This window comes from Rattus rattus, chromosome 4 (assembly GCF_011064425.1).
Source record: "Rattus rattus isolate New Zealand chromosome 4, Rrattus_CSIRO_v1, whole genome shotgun sequence".
Classification (NCBI taxonomy): Eukaryota; Metazoa; Chordata; class Mammalia; order Rodentia; family Muridae; genus Rattus; species Rattus rattus.
In genome coordinates, this window is record NC_046157.1 from 148,870,400 (window position 1) to 148,890,868 (window position 20,469).

A 20,469-nucleotide genomic window follows, 5' to 3' on the forward strand; every position below is an offset into this window, starting at 1 on the left:
TATATGCTTGCATATATTTATATGTATGGTCTCTGTGTGTGCTATGCTTGTGGTTTTTTTTTTTTTTTTTAAGATTTTTTTATTGGGGTTGGGGATTTAGCTCAGTGGTAGCGTGCTTGCCTAGCAAGCGCAAGGCCCTGGGTTCGGTCCCCAGCTCCGAAAAAAAAGAAAGGAAAAAAAAAAGGTTTTTTTAAATTTTTTTTTTTATTTATATGAGTACACTGTCACTGTCTTCAGACACACCAGAAGAGGGCATCAGATCCCATTACAGATGGTTGTGAGCCACCATGTGGTTGCTGGGAATTGAACTCAGGACCTTTGGAAGAGCAGTCAGTGCTCTTAACCACTGAACCATCCCTCCAGCCCCTATGCTTGTGTTTTATAAAAAGATAGAGAGAGGGAATCTGTTTGGTGGATGTGTAGTCAGATGTGGGGGAAGGGAGGCCCTCTGTGGGCCCATGCTGAGGCATCCCTTCTCCCTGAGGGACCAGCCACAGTACAGTATAGTATAGAATAGAGTTTATCTGGGCATGGGAAGGAGGAGACAGAGAAGGGACAGAGAGGCAGAGAGAGAGAGGGGAGAGGGGAGGGGGGGAGGGGAGGGGGAGAGGGGGGGGGGGGGGGGGGGGGGGGGGGGGGGAGGGGGGGGGGGGGGGGGGGGGGGGGGGGGGGGGGGGGGGGGGGGGGGGAGGGGGGGGGGGGGGGGGGGGGGGGGGGGGGGGGGGGGGGGGGGGGGGGGGGGGGGGGGGGGGGGGGGGAGGGGGAGGGGGGGGGGGAGGGGAGGGGGGGGGGGAGGGAGGGGAGAGGGGGAAGGAGAAGGAAAAGGAAAGTAAAAGGAGGGAGAGGAGAGGGGAGAGGGGAGAGGGAGGGAGGGGAGTAGAGGCCGGCCTTGAGCACCTGGAGAGAGAAGGGGGAGGGGGATGGGGAGAGAGGGAGTAAAGGGCAAGAGGACAGAGCTAGAGCCAGAGAGGAGGGGGCAAGCAGCCCCTTTTATAGTGAGTCAGGCACACCTGGCTGTTGCTAGGTAACTGTGGGGCGGAGCCTAGGCAAAAATGCTAACAGTGCTGGCTGTGTCAGAGTCAGAGTCAGAGGTCAACTTGCTTTTTCTTTTCACCAGGTGTGGCCTGGGGTTTCAGACTCAGATTGTTAGGTTTTGTGGGCAATGCCTTTTCTGAGACAGGGTTTCTCTGTGTACCCTGGCTGTCCTGGAACTCACTCTGTAGATCAGGCTGGCCTTAAATCCAGAGATCCTCTTGCTTCTGCCTCCTGAGTGCTGGGATTAAAGGCGTGCACCACCATCGCCCAGCTCATACTTTCATCTTTAACACTTTATCTTTATTTTGTGTATGTGGGTATTTCTCTGCGTGTATGCCTGTCTACTGCTCTGTACTTGGTGCTCGCAGGTACCGGAAGCAGGGCAGTTGTGAGGATCCACCATGGGTCCTCTGGGACAGCAACAACTCTTTTTAACCACTGAGCTGTCTCTCCAGGTCCCCTACTTTTTATTTTGGAGATAGACCCTCTTGCTAAGTTGGGGTAGGCTAGCCCAAAAGTGATCTTTCTTTTTCATTCTTTCTAGTAGTTGGGCCTATGGGCCTGTCCTTATCTGGGCAATCAGATATGCCATCACACTCAGATCTGTCTGTCTATCTATCTATCTATCTACTATCTATCTATCTATCTATCTATGCATTCTTTATTATTTTAGAAAAAAATTTGCACTTTTATATTTCTGGAATCTCATGTACAGAATGCAAGGAGAGGAATTTGCCTTTTTCCGATAGATAGGCACTTCTCCCAAGACTGTTGAATTGCCGATTATTCTGCTCTGTGTCCTGTTAATCTATTACTGTTTATCCCTTGGCTATTATCACCAGCTTTGGTCACCATGACTTTGGAGGACACTCTGATGTCTAGGAGGGGAAGGCCCCTGTTAGTGTTTCTTGGATTTTGTTTTCATTTTTTTCCTGTCAAAGTTTCTTGGCTCTGGAAATGTTTAGTCTCCCAGATATATTTTAGAATCAACTTGTCCATTTCTAAAATCCTCCGTTGGGACTGGGATTCAAATGTACTGAATTGACACTATTATAATAATCCTAATTTTTTTCATCATAAGCATGATTTGTTTTTCTTTGGCCAGGTCACTTTAATGGCCGTCCAGCTCTTGCTTTCTTCTTATGGATCTGATGGACTCTTAGAATGTGTACGCCTCTCTCTCTCTCTCTCTCTCTCTCTCTCTCTCTCTCTCTCTCCCCCCTCCCTCTCCCTCTCCCTCTCCCTCTCCCTCTCCCTCTCCCTCTCCCTCTCCTCTCCTCTCTCCTCTCCCTCTCCCTCTCCCTCCCTCTCCCTCTCCCTCCCTCTCCTCTCCTCTCCCTCTCTCTCTCTTTTGTAGCTTTGGTTACACAGGATTTTCTTTTTCCCTTTAACTAAAACTTTTTTTTTTTAAGTAACATTTTACAGAAGTACACTTAGAACAGAACAATGTAACTTAGGCAAGAGACGGAGAAAAAAAAAGAGAGAGAGAGAATTCTTTGGAAGGCAGCCAAGGCCTGGCTTGCAAGCCAAGGACAGAAAGGGGAGTGGGCCCCTCAGGGAGGACGGGAATGGACCTTTATAATCTTGCTGCTTCTTTAGTTTGGCTTTTCTCTCCCCAATACAGTTTCATTTTCTTTGATTTTTCTCTCTTTCACTTATCTGGAAGCTTGGCAGTGTAGAACAAACCTAATTATCAGGCTCCCCATATGAATGGAGGATTTTTACACAGAACTGTGGGCTGGGGAGGCCAGTCTAAAAGCAAGGGTTTCAAGGCACCATCTCAAAAGAATGTTTTTTTTTTTGTTTTTGTTTTTTGTTTTTTGTTTTTTTTTTGCCTAAGAGAATTTGACTTGATAGTGAAAGTTGACTTAATAGTTATGGCTTCTCCCCCACAGCCAGTTTTAGTTGATCAACAAACAGGGGCTGACAGTTGCCATGTAATGGGGTTACCAATTTCACAAAATACCCTGGATCCATGAGGTTGTATGTAGGAAGTTTGTTCATGCTAGAGAAAACCTCCACCACCTCTAGCCCCCAACTTGACAACTTGAGATAAAGGTGACTGGCTCCAACCCTACTCTTTTCTAGACTTCTCATCAAAACAAACACTTGCAAGTGTGAACGTTTTGCCTCAATGCCTGAACACCATGTATGTGCAGTGTCCATGGAGATGAGAAGAGATTGTACGATCACCTGAAGTGGAGTCACAGATGCCTGTAGGTGGCCCTGCGGGTGCTGGGAATGGAACTCATGTCCTCTGGAAGCCTAGCCAGTGCTCTTAATCATTAAGCCATCTCTTCAGTCCTACAATTCATTTTTAACTTTCTTGTATTGGAAAGGGGTGTTGCATAAAAGACATTTCCCTCCTAAACCCTAACTATTTCATCCAAAAAAATGTTTTCATAATGTAGTTCAGAAGTTGATGTCAACTGACAGACCAGGAGCCAGCGTAAAAGCTACAATGACAATTTGGAAGCTAGAAAACTCATCAGTCTTGCTTTTATTACTCACTGAATGACCTTTGCAGGTAAATAACCTAAGTTCTGTGCATGTATTTTATTTTCAGACCTATAAAAACTATTTTAATTTCAGGTGTACTAAGCCATAAATACAGTTGAAAGAAAGAAACGGAAGGAAGGAAGGAAGGAAGGAAGGAAGGAAGGAAGGAAGAGAAAACTGGATTCACGTCACTACCAGTGACTAATTTTTGTTTTTGATATCGGATCTCACTATGTAGCCCTAGATAGCCTGGAGCTCCCTATTTAGAACAGGCTGGTCTCGAACTCATTGAGACCCTCCTGCCTCAGTTTCCAGAGCTCTGAAATAAGAGACCAGGGACCAATTTGAGAGTGTGCTAAGGAAAAATAAAAATCTAGAGACTGAGGACTATGACAGCAAGGGGGATTTGAGAGGTGGCATCCCTGCCAGCCTTAGCCCTTCTGACTGACATAAAAGAACTTCGCAAGGAGCACAGGGCAGCTGTTTAACTGGAAAACCAGTATTTGTTTTGGATGAGTTCTTTTCCTTCTAATACAAAATCCCATTTCTCCAAACTTTGCTTCCCCGCCCAGTCTGCAAACAAGGAGTCAGGTTTCTCTCTCCGCTCAAGGGGCCACCCAGAGCAGAGCTAGACCTGAGGCCCAGCTCGGGGGCTTAATCCAGGCTCGCGCTGTTCTATTGACACATCGGCTCGCCCAGGGCGTGGCTTCCGGTAGAGAAGGCAGGCTTTCCGGTAGGTCCTTTGCTTTCCGGGGTGGGACTTCCTGTTCTAAAGGAGTCTGACTGCCAAAGTGATTGGAGTGCGGGTCACGAGGGCCCATGGGCTCCGGAGGTCCTATGTTTTTGGAAAGGGGGTCAGAGAAGACGTCCTTTATAGCTGTTGCTTACTTTTTACATTGCGCGACGCCTCCATTTGCACGAAAGCTCTGGGTTTTTGTGGACACCGCCCACCTGAGGCTCTTCCGCTTCCCCTTTTCCCAAGCTCCGCCCCCCAGCGTCCCGTGGCTATGACGACCGCCCCGCGGGACTCAGTAGTGTGGAAGCTCGCGGGACTTTTGCGGGAGTCGGGTGAGTGGACTTCTGGCTTATCTGGTTGGGAGTCCTGAGTGTGTTCGATACTGTCCAGAAACGCCGGGAGTCACTGAGTCACTGCCGGCGAGGTCACGAGGTTCCAGAGTCTTCTGGGTGTGTTCCTTGTGCTGCGTTGTTTCCAGTCACGTCTTTGACAGTCTAAACTCGATCCATCCCTCATACCACTTAACCCTTCAGAGGGAAGGGACCATTAATAGATTAAACGCTTGGAGACAACATAATCACTTGTACAGAAAGCCAAGTATAGCACCTTAAACACCTGAGATTTGGAGTGAGACCCACGTAGGTTAGTCCCAACTCTATTAGATTTTGATAAATCTAATAGAGTTAGTATTCTTCACAGATAGGTTAGCATAGTGATCGTACTGAACGCAAAATATATCGGGATTTTGGTTAGCTTATTTAGTGCAGTGCATAGTAAGTGTTCAAAAGATAGTGTTACTATAGTTGCTTCCCGGGTGCCTGGGCATGGGGAAGCTCACCGTGTTGTTACATGGTTGACATCAGTTGTGGTAGAAACAAGCTTTGACTTGATATCACAGATATATATCAGTTATCAGCTCATGATCACAATCAAGATGATTCTTGATTGAGGGCTGGGGATATGATTCAGTAGCAGAGCATATGTTTAGAGTGTACAAAACTTTGACTTCAATCTCGAGCACCCTGGTGGGGGGTAAGGGGAGATTCTTCTTTGAGCCTCAGTTTCCCTGTCTGTAAAGTGGGCTTAATAGATGTCTTTAGGAGATATGATGTGATGTAGATGAGGCAGGGGAGTCATTTGGCATGTGGTACCTGGATGACATTAGTACACTGTACTAATCGATATCTGTACACTCCCATGGCATCCGTGGAGTCTCTTAATGGCAGTTCATTTTCTGGTTTGCGCCTTTTCTAGACTTCCAAGGGACTCCTTAAATCATGTGTATGTCTATACTCAGTGTCTAGTACATAGAAAATCTCTTTGTAAGATTTATTATTCAGCAAAAATCTGACTTGGTTCCCAGGCTAGGAATCATGGGTTGCATGGATATGACTGTGATATGATCGTGGGGATGGAATTGTTTCATGTCTTGATTACGGTGGTGGTTGTCATAATCTACACTAGCAGAATAGAGCTAATGCAGTAACTATTATACCAACACCGATTTTTCTGGTTTTGATAATTGTACTATGATTCCATAAGTTTATTTGGGGGAAGCCGAGGGAAGGGTGTGGGAGATCTCTGCTATCTCTTGGTACCCCGAGCTGGCCTTGAAATTCTGATCTTTCGCTTCAGCGAGTCATCCAATGGAATCACAGGTGTGCGATGTTCCTCCACTGACTTCTGCAACATTTTTTGACTTCTTGATTTTTGTCTCCCTCCCGGGACAGGGTCTCACTATGTGGCATTGGTCTGGAATTGACAGAGATCCACCTGCCTCTGTCTCCCACCTTCTGAAGGATTAAAGGTGTGCACCACCACACCTGGTTTCAGAATATATTAAAAAATGTCTACAGCTATTATAAATGTACTTTCCTGATAGAGGGATAAGTGGGGAATATCTGAAAGATGTCCTCACAGGGCTGATAATCTAATTAAGTAGAACAGCTTTAAGAATTGCTGTAATAGGGTTGGGGATTTAGCTCAGTGGTAGAGCGCTTGCCTAGCAAGCGCAAGGCCCTGGGTTCGGTCCTCAGCTCCAGAAAAAAAAAAAAAAAAAAAAAGAATTGCTGTAATGAACAGCAACGTGCATTTCAGTGTTGTTTGAGAATGTCTATAAATGTGCGTGTCATTCTTACACCAGAAAAAGAAGGAAGGATCGACATACAGTCAGCCTTTGTGTAAAAGTGGGTGATTGCAGGGTGGAAAGTGCAGGGGTATTATTTCTTTAAAGGTTTTTATTTTGTGTGTGGAGGACACCTTTGTGTCAAGGCCAGAGGACAGCCAGAGCCCTCATGTTTCAGAAGCTATCTACCTTGTTCTCTGAGAAGAGCGTCTCCCACTGAGACCTAGAGCTTGCTGATTAATTAGACTGGCTAACCATTGAGCCCCAGGGATCTTTCTATGTCTTCCTCTTCCGTTCCCACCACTATGTAGGTGGTGGAGGTCAGATTCAGATTCTCAGGCTTTTCAGCCAGTCCTTTACTGACTGAGTCATCTCCATAGCCCCCAGAGGTATTGCTTTGCTTTGCTGGGTGAAGATGATCTTCAGCTTGGCAGTAGAAAGGGCTATATCAAAGTGAAAGAGAGACAGAGAGAGAGAGAGAGAGAGAGAGGGGGAGGAGAGCGCGCGCTGTGAGCCAAGTGGGCTATGTTTCCAACTCCGTAAGTAGCCTAGGCTACGAAAAGCTAGATTTTTGTTTGTTTGATTGATTGTTTTTTAAAATGGCGAGCTATAGAAGATGTTTGAGCTGAGGAGGAGGTAGACAGTTTGATTTCTCAGTGGAATATCTTCAGTACATACGGGAATGGGTTCATTTTGGGGGCCCAGAAGGAAAGACCTTCATTCTGTCCTCCTTCCCATTTTCCCTTCTTCCTGCAGGGGATGCAGTTCTCTCTGGCTGTAGCACACTGAGCCTGCTAACAGCCACACTGCAGCAGCTGAACAGAGTGTTTGAATTGTACCTAGGGCCATGGGGCCCCGGCCAGACAGGCTTTGTGGCTCTTCCCTCCCACCCTGCAGACTCACCAGTCATCCTCCAGCTTCAGTTCCTCTTCGATGTGCTGCAGAAAACACTGTCACTCAAGGTCCTAGGAGGGGCACGGGGATAGGACATACAGAGAGCTCTAGGGAAGGCAGGGGATGGGGTGGGGTGTGAGAAGGCTTTGAGGCTAAGATCCAGATGGTGTCAGTGATACCTACCGGTGCTTATGCTGAGGAAGTGGTGCGGGTGAGAGGGAGCTTGCCGTGCATCAGTAACCCGAATGCTCCTTTTTCAGCTGGTCCACACCCCTGGTGTTGGCCTTCCAGGGCCTATCAAGATTTTCCCCTTCAAGTCCCTTCGGCAGCTGGAGGTAAGGGAGTATTAAAACATATGGGTGGGCAGAAACTAGTGCAAAGCCTTTTGGTGGGAAGTCATGTCTGAATGTTACATTGCTCCTCAGTGAGGTCTTTTCCATTCACACTTCCTCAAACCAAAGCTGGGCTTTGGATCTTTTCCCTCCTTCCCATCAGAAAAAGTAGGGATGAGGCCTTCGTCATCCTTGAAGCTTTGCTTACCTTCCTCTTTTTCTTCTCTTGTTCTAGCTTCGAGGAGTCCCTATCCACAGCCTGTGTGGCCTCCGCGGCATCTACTCACAGCTGGAGACACTGGTTTGTAACAGAAGCATCCAGGCACTAGAGGTAAGGAGGGCGAGGGGTGGACCCTCATGCCTTATCCTGCGAAATACAGAAGACCAAGCTCTGTGGTTTCCCAGTGTTCTCCTCCCTCTGTCCTGTGTGACGCCACAGCACTCTACACCTGTCTGTGTGTTTACAGTCACACCAAGCTGTGTATCGTCTAGTGTCTGTCTCCCCATGGTCTGCATGTGGTCCCCATGGTCTGCTCTTTAGGGACAGAGACTTGAGCTATCTTCAGAGCTGCGGGGTCTCCAGGTAGAGCCGGTACATATGAAAGGGGGACTGGAGGATTGAGCATGTCTGGGGAGAAGGCAGAGAGTGAAGTTGTAGTTATGCCTGTCCCCTATCCAGGAGCTCTTGTCGGCCTGCGGTGGGGACCTCTGCTCTGCCCTCCCCTGGCTAGCTTTGCTCTCTGCCGACTTCAGCTACAATGCACTCAGCAACTTAGACAGCTCCCTGGTGAGTGTCCCCCAAGGGAAGTGCCTTTGGGGAGGGAAAGGAGGGTCCTTTGGGGGGATTGCCAGCTGTTTGACAGGCATCCTTGTGGGAAGAACCTTCTTGTGCTTCCTTTTCCAATCTCCTTCAGCGACTCCTGTCCGCTCTGCGCTTCCTCAACCTGAGCCACAACCATATCCAGGACTGCAAAGGCTTCCTGATGGTAAGAGGGGTCTGCCTGAGCGCTGACGGGCTTGGCCCTCAGCTGGCTCCACTCTCTCTCTCTCTCACACACTGATTAGCTTGGGCTCCACATTGCTCTGGGGCCTAGGAGGAGGCACATCCGTACTGTGAGAGTCAGTTCTGTGTGTGGGTTTCTCCTCTAGCATACAACAAGGCTTGGAATACTGGATGACCTAGGGCAAGTCAGTCAGCTTCCTGCTTCGTTCACCTGTAAGGTACACATCACAGTAGTCCGTGAGGAGTACCTATGTCCCTTAGCCTAGTGTGTGGCTCAGAAGTGATAGATTCTGTGATGGTGACAAACCCTCTCCCTGTGTCCTTTCTGTCCTCACTTAAAGATAGGCAGGGCTGAGTACTTGTTAAAGTGGTAAGGGTTCTTCAGTGAGAAGTAACATGGGGAGGATTCAAAGTGAACTGACTGGAGAATGGAGGTGTGGGAAAGGCGTGGACGTCAGCGGCACTCAGGGAGCTGGGAATTCACAAGTCAGGAAGTGGCGCTGGGCCCACCCTGAAGTGCATGGGTTTCCCACTGACTGCACTGACTGCCTAGGTAGTTATCCTTGTCCCTCAGAGCCTGGGAGACAGACCCCATGGCTGAAGCTGAGGATTTCTTTGGTTGCTCTGAGTGTTCCTCAGAGCCTTGTCTTTTTCAGGTGGGAACTTAGAGGTTGGAGCTACCGTCCAGGGGTGTAGCCTGGAGCTGTTGGGAAGGTGCTGACGTTTGTTCAGCCCTTTCAGTGCGGGGTAGAGGAAGTCATTTGTGTTGGCACTGCAGTTTCGTAGGCCAACGTGCATTTGAGAGGATAACACAGAGGACCCTGCCCAGAGCTTTGTCAAGTTGATTGAGAACCTCTGTCTCCTCACCCACCGCCAGGACTTATCTGAGCTGTACCATTTGGACATCTCCTATAACCACCTGCGCTTGATGCCAAGAATGGGACCGTCAGGGGCTGCTCTGGGGACTCTGATCCTGAGGGCCAATGAGCTTCGGAGCCTTCAGGGTGAGTAGCAAGCGTACATGGGGTGGCGTCAGTCTGGAAGGAAGCAGACGGGAGCGGCTCGGGTTGGCGTCTTGAGCCTCATGAGGACTTAGAAATAGCACTGTGGTGCTTTCTCCTCCTACTTCTGTCCGGGGAACACAACAACACACCCCCTCACCCACAACATGCCTCCACAAGGCCTTCTCTCCTCTGCCCTAGGCCTGGAGCAGCTGAAGAACCTGCGGCATCTCGATGTGGCCTATAACCTTCTAGAAGGACACACAGAGCTGGCACCACTATGGCTGCTGGCTGAGCTCCGTAAGGTAAGACACAAGTGCCTAATGGGCCTGAGAGCCACCTTCAGGTCTGATTCTCCTTGTGCCTTCACATAGGGGCATCCTGTGCTTACGCTGTCCCCTTTCTGCCCTCAGCTCTATCTGGAAGGTAACCCTTTGTGGTTCCACCCTGCACACCGTGCAACCACCGCTCAGTACTTGTCACCTCGGGCCAGAGATGCTGCTCATGGCGTGAGTGATTATCTCGTGTCTGTCCCTGACTGAGAGGCCAAAGTCCCAGTCACTCTATGGTGCTGTGAGTTTTTGGAGTCATTGTGATGGGCTCCATCTCGAGCACTGTCCTCTCCTTTGTCTTGCACAGTTCCTGCTTGATGGCAAGGTTTTGTCCCTGAAGGATCTTCAGGTCAGTCGGGTGGGGATAGGATGAAGGAGAACGTGTGGGATGACATGAAGGGGGAGGACGGTAGCTTGGGAGACAGGGTAGGAGAGTCTTCCTGGTCAGTGGAAAGTAGGAGCCTCCTCTTGGTTAGCTCCAGCAGGCAGAGGTGCTCCTTTGGGTCTGACCCATTCCTGTCGTCACACAGCAGCCTTCAGAATCTTCACGGCTTGGTCCCATGACCCAACCTTTGTCCTGGCCAATGGGGAGTACCACTGAAACCTCAGGCGGCCCTGAGCTGAGTGATAGCCTCTCCTCAGGGGGCATTGCGGCCCAGGCTCCACTTCGTAAGGTTAAGGTGAGTGGCTTCTGCTGGTTTGTGCCTGGACTCTCGTGGTCTCTTTACTGGTACCGTGGGTAACTTGGTAGACTAGCAACAGGAAGGCATTGTCCTGCTTAGGACTTGGTATTTTATGGTAAGTTAGGTAGGTGGCCATGGATGGCCAGGTTGGCTTTCATAGACCTCCATCTCTGTCCAAACCAGAGCCGAGTCCGTGTGAGGCGGGCTAGCATCTCTGAGCCCAGTGACACAGACCCAGAACTTCGCACTCTGGACCCCTCCCCGGCTGGTAAGTTGACCCTCCTACTGTCTCCCTTCCAGTCCTCTCTAGTCTTGACGTTGCCTTACATGTAGGCGTCAGAGAAGAAACTTCATTTTGGGGTGGTATGGATTATTGAGGAGGGCCCTCAGTCTGTTGTCTTTTTAGTTTAGTCCAAAGAGAGAGATCTGCTTCCAGGCCACATTCTCCTAAGGAGCGTGAATTTTATAGGGCGCTAAAGATTTTAAAATAAAGAGATTTTATGGCCACAACCATTTCGGAAGCACACGCTGAAACAATGTGAAACAGGTTTCTTTCCTACAAGCCTCCTCCGAGTCTGAGATGTGTGGCTATGTTTGTTTCGTGTGTGGTCCAGGATTGCTTATGGTCATAGTATTCTGTAGGACATGCTTGGTGAAGAGTAGCCAGAGAGAGAGGCTGGGGTCAGCCAGGGTCTGGGTGGGGCCTTAGCTCTATGTCCTCCTCCATCTCAGGGTGGTTTGTGCAGCAACACCGGGAACTTGAGCTGCTGGCCAGCTTCCGGGAGCGGTTTGGCTGTGACTGGCTGCAGTATAGGAGCCACCTGGAGACCATGGGGAGCCCCCCTCTTGCCACCACCAAGACTTCTGCCCTTGGAACCCCTCCTCTGGATGCCCAGAGCCTGGAGACTGCATGCAGCCCTCCAGCCATAGGGGAAGACACTAAGGAATCGCCAGAGAAGGTGTCAGAGGAAGGCAGGGTGGAGCCGGAGCCCCACGAAGAAGAGAGGGAAGAACAGGAGAGAGAAGAGGGATCGAGAGAGGCCCTGGAGGAGGAGGAGGAGCAGGAGCAGAAGGCAGTGGAAGGTGAGAGCCCTGCGAACATAGGGGCTTTGGGGGTATCCAATGTTAGACGGACAGGAGAGGCCAGGCTGGGTAGAAAACCACTCACGGGATAGCAGAGGCCTGGACGCTTTCTTCACTCCAGGTCTCTTGTGGTCTCTCCGCAGCAGAGCTCTGTCGCCCCATGTTGGTGTGTCCCTTGCAGGGAACTGAGGGCGTGCAAGGAAGGGAGTGCTTTCTCCGGGTCACTTCTGCCCACTTGTTTGAAGTGGGACTCCAAGCAGCCCAGACTCTGGAGCAGCTGGAGCTACAGAGCCTGGTGTCAGCTGAGCTACAGTCAGAGACCGAAAGCCAGAGAGAACCAGGGTCTGAGGTGAGTTGTGGGGTCAGGTGCTTGGGAAGGGGTTCTTGGCTTTCCAGAGTCGTCTTTGAGAACCTGTTGGCTCTTGTGTGCCAGGCGCTGGGCTCTGTGTTTCCCATCCTCTCTCATGAGAAGTTGGTGCCAGGGAGGGGTGCTGGGTGTGTGCAGGGCTGTCGTGTGTGACTTGGGAAGGTGGACGGAAAGATGGGCCTCACAAGGGCTTGATGTCAGCACTAGTATTGTGGGCTCCAGAGTTCCTGTTTTTCTCCAAGCTCCATGTAGTCCTGATCCCTTTTCCTCCTTTCTTGCACAGGGCTCAGGCCCACCCTCTGGGGCTCCAGTTCTTGTTCTGCGCTTTTCCTACATTTGTCCCGACCGGCAGTTGCGTTGCTATGCTGTGCTGGAGCCAGAGGCCCATGAAGCCATCCAGGTGATGGAATCCAGAGGCAGGTGGAAGGGTGGGGGCAGCAGCTTCAGGCTGGAGGCTTAGAGGTCGGCCAGGCGGGTCCACCTGCTCACGGCTAGCTGCTTCTGACCCACCTTCCCCACCTTCCTCAGGAGCTACTTGCTGTACTGACCCCATTCACCAGCATGAAAGACCAGCAGCCTGGGGAGGCCAAGGACCCACAGGGGCCCAGATTCCAGTGCCTGCGCTGTAGCTGTGAGTTCAAGCCACAGGAGCCCAGGTTGGGACTGGAGAGTGACGACGGCTGGAAGCCTCTGTTTCAAAATACAGGTACCAGCTGTGCCCTTGGCCTCCTTGGCCACCCAGCTCTCCCCACTGCAAGGAAGATGTTTCAGAGAGGAGTATGGAGAGAGAGAGAGCCCGAGGGAAGACGTACTTAGGAGAGTGGAGGCAGCTGTTTGGCCTGAGGGAGAAATAGGACTCACTGCCTACTGCTGCATTTAACCGTTTAAACGGTCCCATCAGAATCCGGAAGTGCTTTTCTGTGACTGTGCTTAAACACACTCTTCAGGTTTTCATCACTTTTGGCTTTTGGCGGTCTGTGGGTAACATCTCAGGAATGGCGTAAAGCCTCCTGAGCCCTCCGTGCAGCCCCAGGTCGTCGTGTGTCCTCTGTGCAATGGCTGTTGAGTGAGCTGCTTTGGTGGTTGGCACAAGTTCCCTCCTTGACTGACCTTGTAAGCACTTGATAGGATACGGCACCTTGTGGTCTCTCTTTGTATTCTGATCTTGGGATTGCTTCACTATAGGCCACTCAAACAATAAGGGCTTTGGAGACATTGAAGAAGGAAGGGAAACTCTGGATAACAGCTATGTGAAACACAGTTTTTGTCAGCCACACTTCTTGGCAGCAGACATAGCAGGACTAAGTTATTTTTTTTCCAGAAAAATGCCCTGTGTCAGTGTCAGTTGTGAGCCTGCCCTGGCAGACCCGGCAGGCATAGCCACATAAGCAGTGTGACAGACATCACAGCTCTTTCTGGATTCTGACTGTCTCCTGTAGACACTGTGGCTTCTGCATTGGTAGATTTTCTCTTTAAAGGTTTTGATGTTTCAAGACCAAGTCTCATATTACTAGGCTGGCCTCAAACTTGAATATACCTGAAGCTGGCCTTGACTTTGGGATAGTTCCCCTGCTTCAGCTGAGTGCTGGGATTTACAGGTGCATGCTACCTTGCGAGTCTTCAATATGACAATAAAGCGCCAACCATAGCCCCTGGCACAAAACGAAGGTCCCTCATATATGCTACTGCTGTTATTTTGTTTTTTCTTTCTTTGCAAAATGGGATGGAAAAGTTTTGATGGAGCCGCCACATAATAATATTGATGTGGGGCTAGCACATGCCTAGAATTCTGTAGCCATTCAGTATCTCTCCATCTCTCCCCTCGTTGTTGATCCACATCCTTCATTTACTTGCATCCACTCACCCATCCTGCCGACTCCTTGAGGCAGATGTGATTTTTCATTATCATCTTACAGATAGTGGTCAGGCTCAGACGAGCTCCGATGGCTGGTCCAAAATTATCCATTTATAGTTAATGAAGCTGGGACTTAAACCTGCCTGGCATGAGGGACCTCCTTGCCTTCCCCAGTCTTGGTTTTGGTCTTAGTTGTTATCATCATTGTCGTCGTCACCACCACCACCGTTCTGTGTTTGTGTGTTTGTGTGTGTGTGTGTGTGTGTGTGTGTGTGTGTGTGTGTGTGTGTGTGTGTGTGTTTGTATGTGCAAGTGGAGGCCAGGGACTGACCTTGGGTGTCCTCCTCAGTCATTTTCCACCTTAGTTTGTGTAGACTGTCTGGCCAGCGAGCTCTAGGGATCTGCCTGTCTCTTCCCCAGAACACTGGGAGGCTCACAGTGCCTTTACTTGGGGCCTGGGAATCTTAACTTGCTCTGATTTGGTTTTGCAGTACCTGGGGATTAGAAGATAGGCTGTACTTTTAGGAGGCTGTTGGCCATGGGCTAGCTTGACCCTCAGGGATGGGGAGAGGCAGATTAGAGACTGTGCTTAGATATAGGGGTGAGGGTGGGATGTTGGGAATGCTGGCTGGGACGAGCTAGAGATAGCATGAGGAGGTTGGATGGTGGCAGGAGCATTGTGTGCATCGTGCCCTTGGGAGGCTCACAGCGTGTCTGTCCCACCCTCCAGAATCTCCTGTTGTGTGTCCAAACTGTGGGAGTGACCATGTGGTTCTCCTAGCTGTGTCTGGGGAGGTCCCTAGTAGAGAGCGGAACCAGGAAGAACAATCATCAGATTCTGCCTGTGACCTTGCTGACCACGGTGGCTGTCCCAGTGTGCCTGACGGCATCCCACCTCAGGCATCCATATCCCATGGCTGCAGCAGCTGGAATCTCAGCCCGAGTGAGTATGGGTGAAACAGTGGAAGTGTGCTTGGGGAGGGAGAGGACCTGGGGAGGGTAAATTGGAGCTGTGGTTTCCCAGAGTCAGGCCGATGACTCATTGGTTGTTCATAGCCCTTGGACACGCAGGTTTTCGATCTGTGGACCACCGACTCCGGCTCTTCCTGGATGTTGAGGTGTTCAGTGACTCCGAGGAGGAGTTCCAGTGCTGCACCAAGGTCTGTGCCACCCACTGACCGATGGCCCTGGGCCTCGAGTCAGATGCTTGGGTTTCAGCAGCAGTGGATAGTTGCTGTGTGGCATGGTTCTTCACACTTAAGGTTCAGTTATCCTGTCCAGGTAGGGATAATGCTCTTTGATGCAGAGCACAGGCCGAGAGCAGGTTTCTGTCGCTCAGCACAGCACAGCACAGCACAGCACAGCACAGCACAGCCCAGCCCAGCCCAGCCCAGCCCAGCCCAGCCCAGCCCAGCCCAGCCCAGCCCGCCCGGCCCGGCACCTACCTGGTAATGGGTCCTCCTGTCAGCACAAACACATGCTATCACTTCCTCCTGTCCAGGACACTCAGGCTCAGCCATGCAGCCGTCTTGCCTTTAGTCATAGGGAAACAGGGTTACGCAGCGTGGAGCTGCTGCATCAGGGCAAGGCCCTAGAGGGGCTGCCTGGTTCAGCCTGCGTGGGTCCATGCTGTAGAAGGCAGCTGTAAATGCACAAGGCCCGAGAGAAGGTAGCTCGTGGGAAAGATGGGACAACCCATGTGCAGGCCTAGAGGCAGGTTCCTCGGAGTCTAGGAGGCTGGGAACACTGCCCAGGAGCACCTGCCTTGTCTGCCAGGGAAGGTGGGAGGGTCTAGTGACTACCCAGAGGGTTTGAATCAGGGCAGTGATGGGCAGACTTGTTACTTACGATAGTCTTGTCCGAGAGTGGGGGATGGGTTGGAATGGGGAGAGGATGCTGGGGAGGCCTAGACACACTGGGGTAGGTGGGAGGGCGATTGCAGGGTCACAAATAGTGAAGTGTAGATGTCGGTGATAGTAACTCGGGTTGGAGTACAGCCCAGCTTTTGGTCTGGCTCCTGTCTGCTTGGTTTATTTCTGGTTGCTCATCAGCCTTCTCTACCCTTAGGTGCCGGTGGTGTTAGCAGGCCACACGAGGGAGTCTCTGTGCCTTGTGGTTGTGTCTGACCGTATGCTTTACCTGTTGAAGGTGACAGGGCCCATCTGGTGAGTGTGCCAGTGTAGACCTGAGGCCGTGTCACAGTCCTGCCAACCTCATCCTATCCTCCTCTTAGTCTTGGCTACTCTGCTCTCTCCACAGCGGGCCTCCTGCTAGCTGGCTCGAGCCCACCCTGGCCATTCCTCTGCAGGATCTGAGTGGCATGGAGCTTGGCCTCGCAGGCCAGAGCCTTCGTTTAGAGTGGGCAGCTGGGACTGGCCACTGTGTGCTGCTGCCCCGAGATGCCAGGCAGTGCCGTGCCTTCCTTGAGGAGCTCACTGGTGAGGGAGACTCTCGCTGGGAGGGATGACAAGGAAGTGAGGCTTTCGGGGCCTGCTGCTCAGTTTGGTGCTCACCAGTAGATGGTCCTGGAACTTCCTGTTCCGTCAACCCCACTGGGAGATGTTTCTGAGGTCCAGGGTTAGCAGAGCTTAGCCAGGGTCGAGGCTGAGGTAGAGGATTGCAGAGGCCTCTGAGGGTTTCTGTCTCTGGCTGGCTTTCTCCAGGGGTTTTGCAGTCTCTGCCTCGTACCCAGAGGAACTGCATCAGTGCCACAGAGGAGACGGTGACCCCGCAGCATCGGCTCTGGTGAGTCAGCAGGTTAGGGTTAGGTGGTATCCAGGTCTTCTCTTGACAAATCCCAGACCTATATAGTCCCGTACTTGTGTCCACATCTGCCCAGCTACTCCCACTCCTTGAAGCCCATCCTGCCCTGGCTGATTCTCTTCCTGTGTCTGCTGTGATCTCCACAGGCCATTGCTGGGGAAAGATACTTCCGCAGAGGCGCCCCAGTTTTTCTACCTTCGGGCCTTCCTGGCTGAAGGTAAGGCGGAGTCTGCAGGTGCGTCCCTGGTTTCTGTAGCTGTATTGCCCTTGGCCTGTCCACTGTTGCCCCTGTCGTACCCACGGAGTAGTGCTCAGTCCCTGGCACTGGACTCCTCACCCTCGCAGCATGCCTGCACTGCAGGACGCTACCCTCACCCTCGCAGGCATTGTCTGCTACAGGATGGCTGTTTCCCACTTCTCCATGTGGGCCAGGAGATCCTTAGCGCTTCAGCTGCTCAGAGACCTTAGCTTTGGCATCCAGTCTTCCTAAAGTGGGTCATCAGCTGGATATGTTCTACTCATCCTGTCGAGAGGCCATGGGCCATTGATTGGGGTGGCTGGGGTGCTGGCTCCCTCACTTTAGGCCTCCAGGTCTTTTGGCTGTTAGTGGTCGCTGGAGTTCGTGGAAGCAGAGTGCCGATTTGTGGCCAACTCTTCAGTGCGGCTTACACCCCTTCTCCAGGGCAGCACTAGGACACTAGTCTGGGGATCTAGGTCAAACATAACCTTGCACTCTAGGCATCATCTTGCCCCCCTCCCTCTCTCTGCAGGCTCCTCTACCTGTCCTGTGTCCCTGTTGCTGACGTTGTCCACCTTGTACCTATTAGATGAAGACCCTGTAGGGTCCCATGCAGAATCTCCCCTCCCAGTGGGGTCTGGTGAAGCCTCTGAGCAGCCTGCTCCCCAGGGGCCAGGTCCTTCTTTGCAGGTCAGGGAGCAGCAACCACTCAGCAGTCTGAGCTCTGTGCAGCTGTATCGCACAAGCCCCTTGGACCTGCGGCTGATCTTCTCACGATGAGGTGTGGTGTGTGTGTGTGTGTGTGTGTGTGTGTGTGTGTGTGTGTGTGTGTGTGTGTGTGTATCTGTGTGTGTGTGTCTGTGTGTGTGTGTATCTGTGTGTGTCTGTGTGTGTGTGTGTGTGTGTGTGTGTGTGTGTGTACAATGTGGCAGTGCATCTAGGAAGTATGGAATGGATTGGGATGGTGCTAAAGGAGGCGCAGGCATATAGTGGGGATAGAGTCCTGATGTAAGGACCTGGGTTTGGGTAAGGAGCATGTGTAGAAAGCAGCAGCCAGCTGTGGGAATGTCTGGCCTTGGAGCCCTGTACTGAAATACCTAGCTGGTGTGATCAGCCTACCCATTGTATTGTACACAACCGTTTGACCTTCACAACTCTAACCCGAGGAGGAGGTGCTATTGTTAGTCTTGTATTACAGATGATGTAACTAAGGCTCAGAGACATGAAACTTGGACAGGTCACAGGGTAGCGTCAGGACTTGAACCTGCACAGTTCTTGGAATTGACTTTAGACCTCGTGTTCCCTACAGCATGGGAGATAAAGATGGAACTGTGAGCAGCAGCCCTCTAGAGCCCTCAGACAGTGCTGACTAGGGCTGCTGACTGACTGACTGACTTTAAAGCTCAGAGTTGCCCTTTAATGCAGTGTCACATAGTGGGGGTTTGGGAGATGAGGACATGAGCCTTTAAAAACCAATGGTGGTGTGTCCTCTCTTAAGACCTTCCTCGGACTCTTGGTATGTCTCTTCCCATCTTTCCCCTGGCTCAATCTACCAGGTGTCTCGGCTGGAGAGTTTCTGGGCACTCCGTGTTGTGTGTGGGGAGCAGCTGACAGACCTGCTGGCCTGGATTCGGGAGCCCTGGGAAGAGTTGTTTTCCATTGGACTCCGGACAGTAACCCAGGAGGCTCTGGACCTCGATCGATAAAGTGTCTTCACCGACTTCACTGACTCGCTCTAGAGTGGCACTGCCAAAGCCCTTTCTCCTGGTCTCTGGGTCTGGCTGCTTGCTGGCTGCTGTTGGCCACTGGCTTGTGAGGCTCGAAGTGACTCACAGCTTAAGAGAAGGACAAGAGAACCCATCTGGCCCTTGGGTGATCTGCCCAGTAGAGCAGGCTAGGTGGTCAGTGGAAATGTTTTTCCAGCACTTTCTCTCAGGTATCTATAAAGCTGTTCCCATGCCGGGTGTCCTGGGTGGTACATAGAAATGTCTCTCATAAAGCCTGCCTGCCCCCTTATTTATCTCTTCCTGGAAGCAACCTTGTTTGCACTGAGACCCTTCTCCAGTCCTGCTCTAGCAAAGTAGGATTACTGACACAGATGTACCCAAGCAGGTTGTGACCTATCCTGTGGCCTTGCATGGGATCACTGCCAATCAAATAGTTGGGCCCATTCAGATTTTTCATTGTTCTTTTTGAGACAGGGTCTCACCATGTAACATTGGCTGGTCTAGAACTGGCTATGTAGACCAGGCTGGCTTTGGATTCATGGAGACCTGACTGCCTTCTAAGTGCTGAGATGAATGCTGAGCCACCAACTGTGAAAAAATTGTGAACTTCCCCTCTTCCTAAAGTTTACATTTTAAATAAAGACCTACAATAAAAAGTGAGATTCCTCATTGCTGACTCTGGAGGTCACCTCTTGAGCCAAGCATTGTACCTGTCCAGAAATTTCAATACCTATCTTTGCACATGTATTCATATCCCCACCCCCCCAAAAAAAGAGTGGTTACTTCAGCTATCAACCAAGAGACTGATTCTTGAGGTTAATTTCCACCAGGCAATGCCCTGTCTGGTCTGCTGGGAGGGTGAGGGGGAAATGCCAAGTCTTAGGACTGACAGGCCAACAACAAGTGCTCTTGGAATAGCTGTCCTCCGGTACTGCCTACAGGAGACCCAGACAGGCCTGTGCCGAGGCTCACAAAATAATCTCACCTACTTCTCTTTTGTTCAGTGCTGCCCTGAATTTTTAATTGAAGTAAATTAAAACTTCCCCAAAATATTAGTCTACGTTCCCAGTGCTGTCCCATCTGCGACGCTGAGCTGTCTGCAAGCAGAAATCTGAAGAACGCCTGCTCAGGCTCTGGCCCACATCTACCTTTGCACAGATCTCTCTCCAGAAACAGGTCACCGTGTGGATGGGACCAGAGAATCCCCAGTCGTTTACGCTGAAGTGCACGGGAGTGTGAACCGGAGGAGTCCAGGCGTCTTCCAGTCCTCTGTGCTTCGAGTTGAGGAACATCTTTGTTTAACGATGACAGTCCTTGGCAGCGTTGTGAAAAGGTGTTCTTTCTGTGTCCCAGAGGACATTATCCGGCCTGCGGCCATTACCACTTAGGGGGGTGACTGCAAGCGCAGTTGTCAGGAGGCTCTTGCCTCACATGTTCTGGGCTGTCCCCAGAGATCAGTTGGTCCTCAGTCTGCTCTTCCCATCCCCCCACTAGTCCAGCAAGTACTTATTGATTGTCTGACTTCTGTCTGGTCCGAGGCTGGCATGAAGAACACTCATCAGAGACCTGGAGAGCAGTGGCAAGAAAATGCTGAAACCACCATACCACTGCACTGCGTTGTCCGTAAAAGTAGGGAAGGGGATTCTGGTTTACTATTTTCTTGTATGTTTAGATCCTAAAGGGATAAACTAGAAATAATGGAAGATAAAGTTGAGGAGAGGCAGAAGGGGATGGAAAGGATTGAAGGTTTAAACTCTTGGGTTTTTCAAGACAAGGTTTTTAACAGCCCTGGCTGG

General features: G+C 51.0%; 1 protein-coding gene across 7 annotated transcripts; it reads left to right on the forward strand.

Annotated features, from left to right (window-relative positions):
* Positions 1 to 4,298: 4,298 nt before the first annotated feature.
* Stk11ip (serine/threonine kinase 11 interacting protein) lies at positions 4,299 to 19,725 on the forward strand. 7 transcript variants are annotated; one of them, XM_032901426.1, is made up of 24 exons: positions 4,299 to 4,602; positions 7,152 to 7,357; positions 7,550 to 7,624; positions 7,857 to 7,952; positions 8,301 to 8,408; positions 8,536 to 8,607; positions 9,502 to 9,628; positions 9,827 to 9,930; positions 10,039 to 10,134; positions 10,265 to 10,306; positions 10,488 to 10,637; positions 10,824 to 10,908; positions 11,373 to 11,723; positions 11,867 to 12,072; positions 12,374 to 12,490; positions 12,619 to 12,796; positions 14,676 to 14,888; positions 15,002 to 15,105; positions 16,013 to 16,110; positions 16,205 to 16,383; positions 16,609 to 16,690; positions 16,855 to 16,925; positions 17,479 to 17,727; positions 18,503 to 18,653. In XM_032901426.1, exons 1-23 carry the CDS (start codon positions 4,542 to 4,544, stop codon positions 17,724 to 17,726), a joined length of 3,069 nt encoding a protein of 1,022 aa, XP_032757317.1. In that variant the 5' UTR covers positions 4,299 to 4,541; the 3' UTR covers position 17,727; positions 18,503 to 18,653. The 7 variants fall into 7 exon arrangements, with proteins under 7 accessions (XP_032757317.1, XP_032757312.1, XP_032757315.1 ...); XM_032901421.1 differs by having other exon boundaries at positions 4,301 to 4,602; positions 9,761 to 9,930; positions 16,855 to 16,943; positions 18,503 to 19,725; XM_032901424.1 differs by having other exon boundaries at positions 4,301 to 4,602; positions 9,761 to 9,930; positions 18,503 to 19,725.
* Positions 19,726 to 20,469: the final 744 nt, after the last annotated feature.